General features: G+C 41.3%; 1 protein-coding gene across 1 annotated transcript in view; it reads left to right on the top strand.

Annotated features, from left to right (window-relative positions):
* LOC131797550 (dynein axonemal heavy chain 2-like) overlaps positions 1 to 12,211 on the top strand; it is a 59,957-nt gene that overhangs the window by 34,384 nt on the left and 13,362 nt on the right. The window contains exons 56-73 of the mRNA XM_059115177.2: positions 176 to 271; positions 378 to 470; positions 1,037 to 1,122; positions 1,500 to 1,630; positions 2,388 to 2,537; positions 3,253 to 3,420; positions 3,706 to 3,866; positions 4,685 to 4,824; positions 5,497 to 5,626; positions 6,525 to 6,664; positions 7,385 to 7,472; positions 7,873 to 7,995; positions 8,537 to 8,795; positions 9,115 to 9,401; positions 10,090 to 10,254; positions 10,696 to 10,821; positions 11,490 to 11,579; positions 12,062 to 12,120. Of these exons, the coding sequence (XP_058971160.2) occupies positions 176 to 271; positions 378 to 470; positions 1,037 to 1,122; positions 1,500 to 1,630; positions 2,388 to 2,537; positions 3,253 to 3,420; positions 3,706 to 3,866; positions 4,685 to 4,824; positions 5,497 to 5,626; positions 6,525 to 6,664; positions 7,385 to 7,472; positions 7,873 to 7,995; positions 8,537 to 8,795; positions 9,115 to 9,401; positions 10,090 to 10,254; positions 10,696 to 10,821; positions 11,490 to 11,579; positions 12,062 to 12,120 (2,492 nt within the window). The remainder of the gene's footprint in view (positions 1 to 175; positions 272 to 377; positions 471 to 1,036; positions 1,123 to 1,499; positions 1,631 to 2,387; positions 2,538 to 3,252; positions 3,421 to 3,705; positions 3,867 to 4,684; positions 4,825 to 5,496; positions 5,627 to 6,524; positions 6,665 to 7,384; positions 7,473 to 7,872; positions 7,996 to 8,536; positions 8,796 to 9,114; positions 9,402 to 10,089; positions 10,255 to 10,695; positions 10,822 to 11,489; positions 11,580 to 12,061; positions 12,121 to 12,211) is intronic.

The following is a 12,211-nucleotide window of genomic DNA, read 5'->3' as shown; positions in this document are numbered from 1 at the left end:
CCTGGTAGTCGTTCCCGGCGCTCTGCGCAGGATCTATGGAAATAACCTGTTGTGTTCTTAAACAGGAATAGATTTGCTCAGCTGTCAGTACTCCGCTGTATCAGGCATGGCTGCAAGATTTGTGTAGGAGTTATCTTAACAGTTCAGTTTGTCACTTATTACTTGCTGTTTTCAGGAAAGTCAAATCAAGCGTATTTTTGGCACCATGATCAACCAGAAGCTGCAGGACTTTGAAGAAGACGTCAAGGCTCTTGGTGATCTCATGACCCAGGTGATTGACTTTGCCCATAATTATACTGGGTTGGCGCTTAGTTATTTATGATTAAAAAAAATAGGAAAATTACTGAGATTGTTTACATTTTTGTGTTTCTTTTTAGGCAACCATTGATATCTACAACGCCATCGTTGCCAGAATGCTTCCGACCCCTACCAAGATACATTACCTTTTTAACCTAAGAGACATTTCAAGGGTATTTACTAATTATTGTTAAAGTATCTGAAATCTAGAAAGTACTGTCTCAACTCAGCGGTGAAGCAAACGTCGGGCATGCGCAAGGGTATACTTTTGGCTACCCGCGCGCCAATTTCCCGAGCAAAATTATAAATGATTATAAACACCGTGAGTACTGGTTTGTAAGGTTGTTTGTAACACGTGTGAGACAACTTGGTTGTGAAAGCCTAAAAGCACGCCACCTAGTTATTGCACATGCGCAGACGTTTGACCGCTGTGTTAAATCCACGTGGGCTTTTCTCTTTTAAATATTCTGACGTCGTAAGCGCGAGCGCTAATCGTTTTATTATGACGCAAGCCAAAACCTTGGAATATTAGAGATGGCTTAACGCATGCAATAGGAAACTTATTCAACAAGAAAGCTTATACAAGAACAGGGAAACTTTGAACATAATTTAGAAATGCTCTAAAAACGTTGACATTTGACCGCGTTTTTTCTCGTCTCAAGCTCATGTTTCTTTTGAACTTTGTTTTCGTTTCCTTATCTTGCATACGTACGTGATATTTTCTCTTTCCTTACTAAAGGTATTTCAAGGCTTACTCCGCGCTAACAAAGACTTCCATGACACTAAGACAGCAATGTCCAGACTCTGGGTTCATGAGTGCTTCAGGTGAAAAAATTTTTGGTTCTGATAATCATAAAATGATTGAGAAAGGGGTGACTTGTGCAAGTTTTTACGTGCTTTCACTCATGAAGATCTGGGTCAGTTAAAACACTCTCCATTACATAGTTCATGGTACTTTGCTACTTTGGTTTCGAGTCGACAGAATTCAAAATATTTTGTGTTATAACATTTCAAGACGTGTGTCGCAAAATGTTCAAAATACATTGTCTAAGATGTTTTTCGTTTGAGAGGAGGACTGTCTTGTTCTCCTTTGTCTTCAGTTGATCCACATAGTAAATCAATGGAGCAAAAACAGCATCCTCGATAAACGTGCTTTCGGAGTATGTTTTCGTTATCTTATGTGATTATTTATTTTTTTTCAGAGTATTCTCTGATCGTCTTGTTGATGCAGGGGACCACGAAGCCTTTGTGGCACTTTTAAGTGATAAACTTGGAACGATGTTCGACCTGACTTTCCACAACCTCTGCCCTAACAAACAACCGCCAATTTTCGGTAAGTCACTTTCCTTAACGAGAGGATTTTTGGCAGAATTCTTTACGACCATAGGAACATCACACTCTGTTGTCGAAACACAAAAAGTATTTGTTGTAAGACAATTTTTAGTTGAAGTCGAAAGGCGTCAAAGGTTTCATTGTTTTTGTTTCTTGTGATAAATCCACAAAACTAGCACTATAATGTAAATTGAGAAAACCCTGCGAATATTTTTTTAGAATAGTTTTCATTACTCGTGTCGAGAAAGGCAGCCAGTTTCCACTAGAATTTTAAAGCAAAATTTCATATCGTGCTTTTGAAAGTGTTTCGACAAACGCAGTAGCAACTTTCGTTCTCTTTGGAATTCAATTTTCTTTATCACGTTAAACACTTCGGTAACATTGACAAAATGCGAGGCAGCCACTTTTAAAATTCGAGGCCTTTCTCTGCTCACCCAGTGCGAGGTGATTATTGCAAAATATGACGCAATTCTCGACCAATCAGAGCTGGAGAATCTCTACAAGTATACTGAAACGACTTAGCCACTCACGTAGTTCCGCGCACCACCCAGTTTTCATATTTTTAGCTATCATTGGCTGGTCATTTAGGCTTGAGCTTTTAGACCAGACAGCGTAGCAAAGTGTAACCAACGCGATTCTTTATTGATGATGCGATTTGATTAAAACCTGCCTCTTTATAAAGTTCTTATGCTCGTCTGAGACATTGTGTGGATGTAGCGGTCTTTTGCAATGGTGCTTACATTGAGTGCACTCTACAGGTGACTTCATGAAGGATGGCGCTGTGTATGAAGACATGATGGACTTCAAGGCGCTCAAGAAATACATGGAAGATCAGCTGGAGGATTACAACATGGAACCAGGGGTGATTTCCATGGATCTTGTGCTCTTCAGGGACGCTATTGAACATGGTAAGAAGTTGTGGTGGTATATCTGTATCAGTGTCAGTATCTGAGAAACTGTCCACCAACCCCTCCCCTAACCTAGCATGAACCGTACCTTGTTATCAGTTGACTGTTATTGGGTTAAGGGAGGGGAAGGTACACCATCAGTTGATTGTTATTGGGTTAGGAGATGGGAAGGTACGCTATCAGTTGACTGTTATTGGGTTAAGGGAGGGAAGGTACGCTATCAGTTGACTGTTATTGGGTTAAGGGAGGGGAAGGTACGCTATCAGTGGACTGTTATTGGGTTAGGGAAGGGGAAGGTATGCTATCAGTTGACTGTTATTGGATTAGGGGGGGGGAAGGTACGCCATCAGTTGACTGTTATTGGGTTAGGGGAGGGGAAGGTACGCCATCAGTTGACTGTTATTGGGTTAGGGGAGGGGAAGGTACGCTATCAGTTGATTTTTATTTGGTTAGGGGAGGGGAAGGTACGCTATCAGTTGATTTTTATTGGGTTAGGGGAGGGGAGGGGAGGGGAAGGTACGCTATCAGTTGCTCAGATACTGACATTGACTTCTCATCCACGGGAGTAGCGAAACTCTTAGTCGTTTCTTGTACAGAAACCTGTATGGGCCCCGGGATCTACGCAAGTCAATATTAAATGCCGACTTTACTCACGAATCAGTGTGCACAACTTCAATGATCGATTTGAGAAACATACTCATTTCTTTCGGCACAGTGACCCGCATAATCCGTGTTATTGCCCAGCCTCGTGGCAACATGCTGCTGATTGGAATTGGAGGCAGCGGGCGGCAGAGTCTCAGTCGTCTGTCGGCCTACATCATCGGCTTCAAGGTGTTCCAGATAGAAGTCACTAAGCACTACAGGAAGATCGAGTTCAGGGAGGGTGAGTAACATTGCAGTGATAGCGGAATTCTGAATGAAGTTTCTAAAGGAATCTTCGATTGCTTTGGTCTTGGCATTGTGATTAATTTTGGATCTCTTGCTGGCCAGCCACACATCCAACTAGGAGCAAACGTAAAACCAGAAATGGTCTATCCCTCGCTCATTCCCAGTTGTAGATTTGTTCGATAAATTGAGTTGGTTCCCTTTGTTCAAATCGGCCGTTCCTTTGGTTTGGGTTTTATGACTTAGTAGGGAACTCCTCTAACTAGATGTCTTGATACCTCAGATTTAAAGCGCTTGTATTACCTCACTGGTGTGGACAACAAACCTACAGTATTCTTGTTCAACGACACCCAAGCACTGGAAGAATCTTTCCTTGAAGACATCAGTAACATCCTCAGCAGCGGAGAAGTACCAAATCTGTACAAACCTGAGGAGTTTGAAGAGGTAAGCCTGACTCGTGTTCATTTGTTTTCACGTCAATGGAAGACCCCTTTGTGCTTCATATGAATGGCTTGTTTGACCGCTTTTTGATTTGATTTGTGGTTCTTAAGCTGTTTTATAATGAGCTACAGTTATGACACATTAGAAGCTTGATTGCGGTCAGTTGTGGAGCGATTGTAGACGAAACATAGCGGTCAAACCTCTGCGCATGTGCGAACGTTGTAATTGCTAGGTAACGCGCTTTCAGGCTGTAAGAATCAAGTTATCTCCCTCGAGTAACAAACATTCGGACACGCCAGTAAGTCACGAAGAAGAAGAAGAGTGAAAAATTGTTGGTAAAGTTCAAAACTGGTAAATCAACAGGATATCAGTTATTGAATAAGCTTTATGTTCGAAAAGTCTGGAGTTTTCCTTCCCTCTTCGTTTGTTTCCTTTTACAGCTCTTTATAAATGCTTCAATTTTCTTTCGCTTATTTTTTCTGTTGTGTTTGTGTAAAGTATTATGTTGGGATTCCCTATGCTAAGATTATTGTTTTCGTTTTCCGGCTTCTTTGTCGTCGTGGAAGTCTGGTATGTTCGTCAGAGACAAACAGAGCCGCTGATACCCTCATGTCGTAGGCGGTATGCACTTACGGCTCATTTAGAGATAACATTCAAGGTTAAGAAAACAGGAACAGAACGCTTTAAATATTGATAACTATTGCAATGTCAAATTCTAGAACTTATCCACAAAAACCTCTCTAAAAGTGAAGTTAACCATAATCCCTGATTTAAACTGCACCACACTAACTAACAGTGACAATGTTGTGATGTCTCTACAGGTTCGCACTGCTTTAGCAGAAGATGCTCGTAAAGAAGGCATTCTCGACATGCCAGAGACAATGTTTAATTACTTTATTGAGAGAGTCAGGAGTAACCTACACATCATTCTGTGCATGAGTCCAGTGGGTGATATCTTCAGGTAGGCTGGTGTAAATCACGTGGTTTTTTCTGTGTAATTTTGTTGTATTTGATCAGAGCTTAGTAATAATTTGTGCATCTTGAAAAATGAGCTAAGATTTTGGTTGAAACCTCGTTTGATCTTCTCTATCCTATGCTTTCCTTTTCATTTTTTGTTTTTCTATCCAACTGAACTTGTACATGCATTATGACGAAGCTCCCTCTATAATGCGTCTTTTCCGGTAGGTACATCTTCTCCACTTTTTGCGCGCTCGCCGGTCACTTTCCGCCCATTTTCTGCACATTAGCTGGGTTTTATTCTTCTTCGTTTCTTTTTTTTCTTTTCTCTTTTCATTATTTTACCTCTGAAGTGGTTGTATACTTAATCAAAGATGTTTTCGCGAGATTTCTTTTGATTTTTTTAGGGGAAATTGTTGGAAGTCAAATTAAATGATTAAAAAAGGCGTGACATGCTTCCTTTCGACTCCCGCTTTTTTTCCTCGTGTGTGCAGTTGTAAGGCTTCCGCATGGAGAAAAGAAATAGTCATTTACACGCAAATATTCCCATTTTTAAATCCCTACTTACCAGATTTTCTTACTCCAAAAATCCCGAAAACTTGCCGACAGTGGTACATCCCCATCAGCCCACTACTAAGAAGTACTCCCACCTCAGGCTTATATTCTGAATTTTCAGGAACCGTATTCGGATGTACCCAGCTTTTGTAAACTGTACCACGATCGACTGGTTTAGCGAGTGGCCTCACGACGCTCTTTTGGAGGTGGCTGAGAAGTATTTAGAAAGTATGGACCTGAGCGACGACGAGGTACCTGAAATGCACCATGCTTAGACTTGCAGTAGCTTAAACATAGCAAAAAATGATCAGTTTGAATTTAACTCGAGCTATGTGTTCAAAGTCTTCTTGTACTTCTGGAAGAACGAGGGTGTATTTTCTGTATTACGATCTAAGGGAGAAAGGGGACACTAAGATGTTTATATGTGGGTAGAGCATGCGCAAATGCAACTGTACCGTAGAAAGAGCCCCTTGAAATTGCGGACCATGTTAAATTTTTGTGGAAGAAATGTAATGCAGATGCGCTATTTTGTTCGGTTGTCGCCTGAACATTCTTCTAATCTTCACTTTCTTTACTCCATTCAATCACTGAGTTTCGTGTTTGACTTCCTCTTTTTGTGGGTGGAAGGGATACTGAAATACTGGTCGTTTAACAAATTAAAAGGAATATCGCTGAACATGTACCTCATTTGAGGGTATTGTTCAGATCCTATTTGTTGGACGTCCCACCTGTTTGTCTCAGAAAATTGATGGAAAAGAAATTGAAAATGATTACAATGGCGTAATCGTTGGGTACACCTCTATTAGGAGCCATCTTCGTTCAAGAAAAACAGACTTAAAGTCCAAACGAAATAGCTGGATCAATGTTAGTATCTGAGAAACTGCTCACCTACCCCTCCCCTAACCTAACAAAACTTTCCCCTCCCCTAACCCAACAAGAATCAACTGATAATAAATTGGGGTTAATGTTATGTTAGGGGAGGGCTAGGTGCGGAGTTGCTCAGATACTGAATTCTCCCATAACCTTTGTATTATTGTATTCATCTAAGGGTCACATTTTCCACGGGACACCTTTTTTAGTCTCGAAGGAGTCCTCTGGGATAAATATTAGTACGGCTCCATGAATATCTCTTCCTTTTTCATGATTTAGACTAAAGGGAACGTGGCGCAGATATTTGTCACAGTCCATAGATCAGTTGTGGAGACCAGTAAACGGATGTTGATTGAAGTGAAACGTCATAACTACGTCACACCTACCAATTACTTGGAGCTTGTGTCTGGATATAAAACGTAAGAAGTTGCAGGATGCGACTTTTGATCTCCCACGCATGTTTAACTTGTAGCTTCAATATATATGTAGATGTATCTTATCAGACGTTTTGCTGTGTGTAATATCGCTGAGTATTTTTACGAGTTGTGTCGTATTTTGAGGAGGCTGTTTGAATAGGTCGAATCTGTATTAAGCACCGTATTAAGCGGTCACCTTGTATTAATCGGTTAGTGGTCAAAGCCCTGAATTTTTTTCCCTTGATCACCGTTATATTCACCTCTATGAAGCGGTCACATCTATAAAGCGGTCGCGGTCGCCCTTTACTAAGTCCCAACAGCCTGTTTTTATTGTTTTCCACCCGTAACGAACGGTCGCTTAAAGCGGAACCACTCCAATATAACTGAGATTAATCTTTCAAGTAATTTTTAATTCTTGTATATCTTGTATATCTCCCAAAATCAAAATAAGCGGTATTTTTGAGCGAGATTCTGTCCATTTAGTGGTCAATTATGGTATAAAGTGGCGTTATGTATCGTTTTTCGTAACACCCCTAATTTTTGGGACCCGTATATAGCGGTTCTTACTCCATTTCCCGTGGGTGACCGCTTAATACAGATTCGACTGCACAAACAACGAGTAAAATCCTGTCCCAACTATCCTGTTACACCATCCCACCAGCCCTTCACGAGACTGCATTTTTTAGATGGCTGTACACTTTTGGTGTTTGTTTTTACGTCCAGGTTGCTTTATGAGAAGAGAAAAGAACTTGGTGACGCAGCCAGTAAGCTGAGAAATGGTTTGGACAAAATTGACGATACCAGAGCCAAGGTGCACGATTTGTCGCTTTGAGCGACTAACTTTTAGGAAGATTTTTGTGGAATATTTTTGATAATGACTTGAACATGGCTTCTCTTCTAAACTGTTATTTGCCTTGTGCTACAATCATTCTTGTTGTCACTCTTCTTGAGGAGTACAAAGGGAAGAAATGCACAAATTTCGGTAAATAACAAAACGGATGTTGAGAAGATGGAAGGCACTTGGTTCCTTAACAGTGAAGATCGTGTATGACTATTAAAGAGGATATCATCATAGCATCTTTCTGGTGTTTAGTTGTAAGGTAGATCAGGCGATAGATATGTCCAAGCGTTTGTCTCCTTGCCATGCTGAATAGAAAAGAACAAGGTGGTTATCATGTAGAAATTTCAGAGAGATGTCTTTTTTTTCCTAGGTGGAGTCCATGTCGATCGAGCTGGAGGAAGCCAAGACTAAAGTTGCTCAGTTTCAGAAACAGTGCGAGGAATACCTTGTGGTGATTGTGCAGCAGAAGAGAGACGCTGATGAACAACAGAAGGTATCGTCTGTTCCTGGCATTCTTATCAGAATAATCGTAAATCTTGGTCCTTTAGGCTGATCGTGCGGATTAGAATCCTCCTGCCAAGGGTTGTTGTCGGTAAAGTGGACTGAAGCTTGTCTATCCGAGCGGAAGTCACTGTCGTTGAAACGACATTGTCACCTTCAACAGTTATTTTCAGGACCAATCTTCCCGGCACGATCATCATGCTACACGATCACAGTTTTGTTTGTTGAATAAGAATTTGTTACTTCTATTTGACAAAGATGGGGTGACATGCACCCATCGCCCTTCTCAGCCCAATCCTTTAGTACAGTTGTTACACAAACGAAAACAAGTGTGGTTTTGACCTTTTTGTTAATACCGCCATCCATTTCTGATAAGTTGAATTCCTTTACCTAAAAGTGACACCTTTAAAATTGATTTTTAGCAGTAGGGACAGTCTTAAGTCCAGCATCTGTTTACGTTCCTTAAGTGAATGGTTAGATAACTTGATTTGATTTGAAAAAAAAAATGTTCACTTTCTTTAATTTCCGTACAGATCGTGCAAGCCAGAAGCGAGAAGATCGCAGAGGAAGAAGACAAATGCCGAGTAATGGCAGAAAATGCCCAGCACGACTTGGATGAAGCTCTGCCAGCCCTCGCCGAGGCAACTAAGGCTTTAGAATCACTGAACAAGAAAGACATGACGGAAATCAAATCATACGGCCGCCCACCTGCCTTGGTGGAGAAAGTGATGGAGGCTGTCATGATCCTGAGGGGAGGCGAGCCTACCTGGGCTGAAGCTAAGAGACAACTTGGTAGGTCCTGCTTTCTTTTCCTCTCTTTTCATCTTTCCAGCCTCCGCGATAACTTGAGGGCGCTTACAGTTCGTTGGAACTGATTAGCAAGTCCAGTCCAATTATAAATAAAATTCCCTCATTAACAAGAAGCGTTCGCCAAGAACGGTCACTTCTTGGATTGTATCCACTAGTTTGACGAAGTGTTTATTAAGGATTAAAGAACACTGAGGAGAAAGTGTGAGGAGAAATTAGATGCTAGTCACTCTAGCTCAACTCCTGAAATCGGCTCCTCCAACAAATAACTTAGGAATTTTCCTTAAAATTCAAATCTTTACAGGTGACCAGAACTTCATCAAACAATTGGTCAACTACGACAAAGACAACATGACGGACCGAATCCTGAAAAAAATCGGCACGTACTGCGCCCAACCAGATTTTCAACCAGAGATCATTGGACGCGTATCGCTAGCAGCCAAATCACTCTGTATGTGGGTAAGAGCCATGGAGGTGTATGGAAGAATCTACAGAGTGGTGGAGCCTAAAAAACAGAGGCTGGCACAGGCAACCTCTCAGCTGCAGGAGAAGCAGGCTGTGTTAGCTGATGCCAAGGCCAAGCTGAAAGAGGTGGGTCAGAAATGTTTAAAACTGCAAGGATACAATTTTGGCGGTTGTCGTGGAACACACTCGACCATTTGAATCTGTAATCAGCGATTAACTGCTGTACCCCTTAAATGGGAGATGGTTGACGGGGGTATGTTCGGGCAGCCCCCCGATAGATTCCCACCCTCGCCCCTCCATAATAGCTGGTAACTTTCCGCAACCCACATGAAATGCTACCAGTCTATCAGGACTGAAAGACGAACGATTAAGCAACCTTCTCTCGAACGCTAAGGCCCCACAGCTATGCTGTCCAAGCATCTCACGTGAGCCTACTTAGGTGGCAATTACTCAACAGTGATTAATTCAACAGTTTAACAAGTCGTGGCTAAGCTTGTTGCACTGTTGATTAAATCAAGATTAGTCTTAAAATTGTGTTTGCAAAGTATAGTTAATTCTCCAAATGATACTACCCTCTGTATGCTGCTTCAAATTATCTATCTCACAACTAAATGTCAGCAATCTCTTGGTACCGCACGGCTTGTTGCTTCTATTACGGCAGCCGTGATAAAAATATTTTGACCTTTAAGATACTAAGATCAAACTCGTATTTCTTCCTTCGTTTATGTAAACGTTTTCTCGAGAATTTGGCGTTTTTTAAAGGTACCACCCTATTATAAGTTTGGCTATTCTCACGTTGATCACTTTTGTACAGGTTACGGATCGGATGGAAGAGCTCAAGAGACAATATGACGAGAAATCCGCCCAGAAAGAGGATCTGAGGAAGAAAGCAGAGATCACTGAGTTGAAACTTGAACGTGCTGGTAAACTGGTGTCAGGTCTGGCAGGAGAGAGGGATCGTTGGGAAGCTAGTGTCAAGGTATGAAATGACTGCTTTGGAGTAAAAGCTGATAGGGTTATTTTCAACTGACTGTCGAAAGTAATCCAAAGTTGCTTTGGTTTGGATTTGTTTTGCTCTGTGATTGCTCCAGATACCTTTTTATAAATTTATTCCATACTCCAAAGAGTGGGGGCAGAGCGGTAAGGGCGCTGGTTTTGTTGTCTTTCGGTCCCGGGTTCTAACCCTTCTCCCAACGTCTCACTGGATTTTTTTTTCCCTTGGCTGCTCTTTGTATATAGCCAACTGGTCTTCCTTCTGCCAGTTGGGGTTCTTAAACAATGTGTTTATGTTTATTTGCTATGTTTACTTCTCTTTCTGTTTAAAATAATTTCTAAATTTGTAAACGCATTGAGACTTGAAAAGTGCGTTCAAAGAACTGTTATTATTGTCATTATTAACTGTCATATTCCTTTCACACAGATTTTGGAGGAAAATATTGGTTATCTGGTAGGAGACTGTTTGATTGCTGCAGCCTTCTTGTCTTACGCTGGACCATTCCTGTCCAACTACAGAGACGAGCTTGTAGAGAAAACTTGGCTTGCGCAGGTACTTACGTAGCATAATAAATAAAAACGCATAAGCAGTCAAGATTGTGGACATATGAAAATCGAAACCAATTACAGTGGAACCTCATATAATCTTTGTATCCGTTACCTCTGTTAAAGAGACACCCCTTCTTAAGTGAAAGGGACACTTTTTCTGGGTCCCGAAGCCCGTTTGTAACCGCCATTCAGAGGAACACCTTAACCATTCAAAACGTAGCTGACCCCAAAGATTTGTACGTGTGCATTACAATGATGACTGCTTTCACAACATGGCCTTTTTATTACCGTATATTATTTGATGACCGATGTAAATTGTTTGCCAAAGGTTAAAAACTCAGTTGATATGATTTTTGCGGGGTGGTTTACTATTAACAAACCCCAATCCATCTTATTTCTAAGAGGCACTTGCCCTGGTCACGAGGTTGTCTCCTGAATGGAGGTTCCACTGTACTAAGAACCGAGAAATAACTTTCGTAATCTTAACTACACTGCAATAGTTTTGCACCTTGTAAAGGTTGACGCTAAAGATAACTGTGTAGCTTCATTGTAGATTCTAAACAATTTTTGTGCGGTTGGATTACAACGTAATTGCCTTGACCGAGCTAGAATGATACCAACTGTTTTATTTAGTTGCAAAACCAACCACCCGCTTGCCTGTTTCCGTGTTAGGTTCGCCAGTTGAATGTGGCGTGCAATCCAAACTTCTCCTTCTCCAATTTTCTGGCCAAGCCAACTACCGTCAGAGAGTGGAACATTCAGGTATGAGTATTTTTAACGATCTCTTTTCACTAATAGCCCTTTCAAAAAACAATCAGGTATCAAGGTTGGGGGGAGGGGGGAGGGGGGAGAAAGAGGGTGGGGTGCTGCGTCGGCGGAGTCGTGTTACGAGATAATTTGGTTTTATCAACTGAGTTGACAATGTAAATTGGCCACCGTGAGATTTTCCAAGGCTGCATCCGTTTCCAGCGCTAGTCTATTAATAGAGCTAATAGAAAATAGAAGGAGCCCTTCATTTCATCACTCTGACGAAAGGCCGAGGCTCGAAACATTAGCTTTAGAAACTCTTTAGGTTGGCCAAGAAGTTATCAACTCAATTGACAAGCCAATTAACTATGTATCAAGCTTGCTGAAATGACCCAAGATCGTTTTCATGGTAGCAGCTACTCGATTTCTCTACAAATTAAATCTTTGAATTCACTGAACTCTTCTTAAGATTTAACTATGCATTTTTTGTCCAAAAGGGTTTGCCGTCGGACTCCTTTTCAACCGAGAACGGTGTGATGGTGACAAGAGGAAGCAGGTAAAACTTGATATACTCGAAATTGTGAAGCAATAATCTTGTTTAACTTGTTTAAAAGCAGGTGACCCGTTCGTTAAATTCGTGCGAACTC

Source organism: Pocillopora verrucosa, chromosome 6 (genome assembly GCF_036669915.1).
Source record: "Pocillopora verrucosa isolate sample1 chromosome 6, ASM3666991v2, whole genome shotgun sequence".
Classification (NCBI taxonomy): Eukaryota; Metazoa; Cnidaria; class Anthozoa; order Scleractinia; family Pocilloporidae; genus Pocillopora; species Pocillopora verrucosa.
This window is presented reverse-complemented; position numbering and strand designations above follow the sequence as displayed.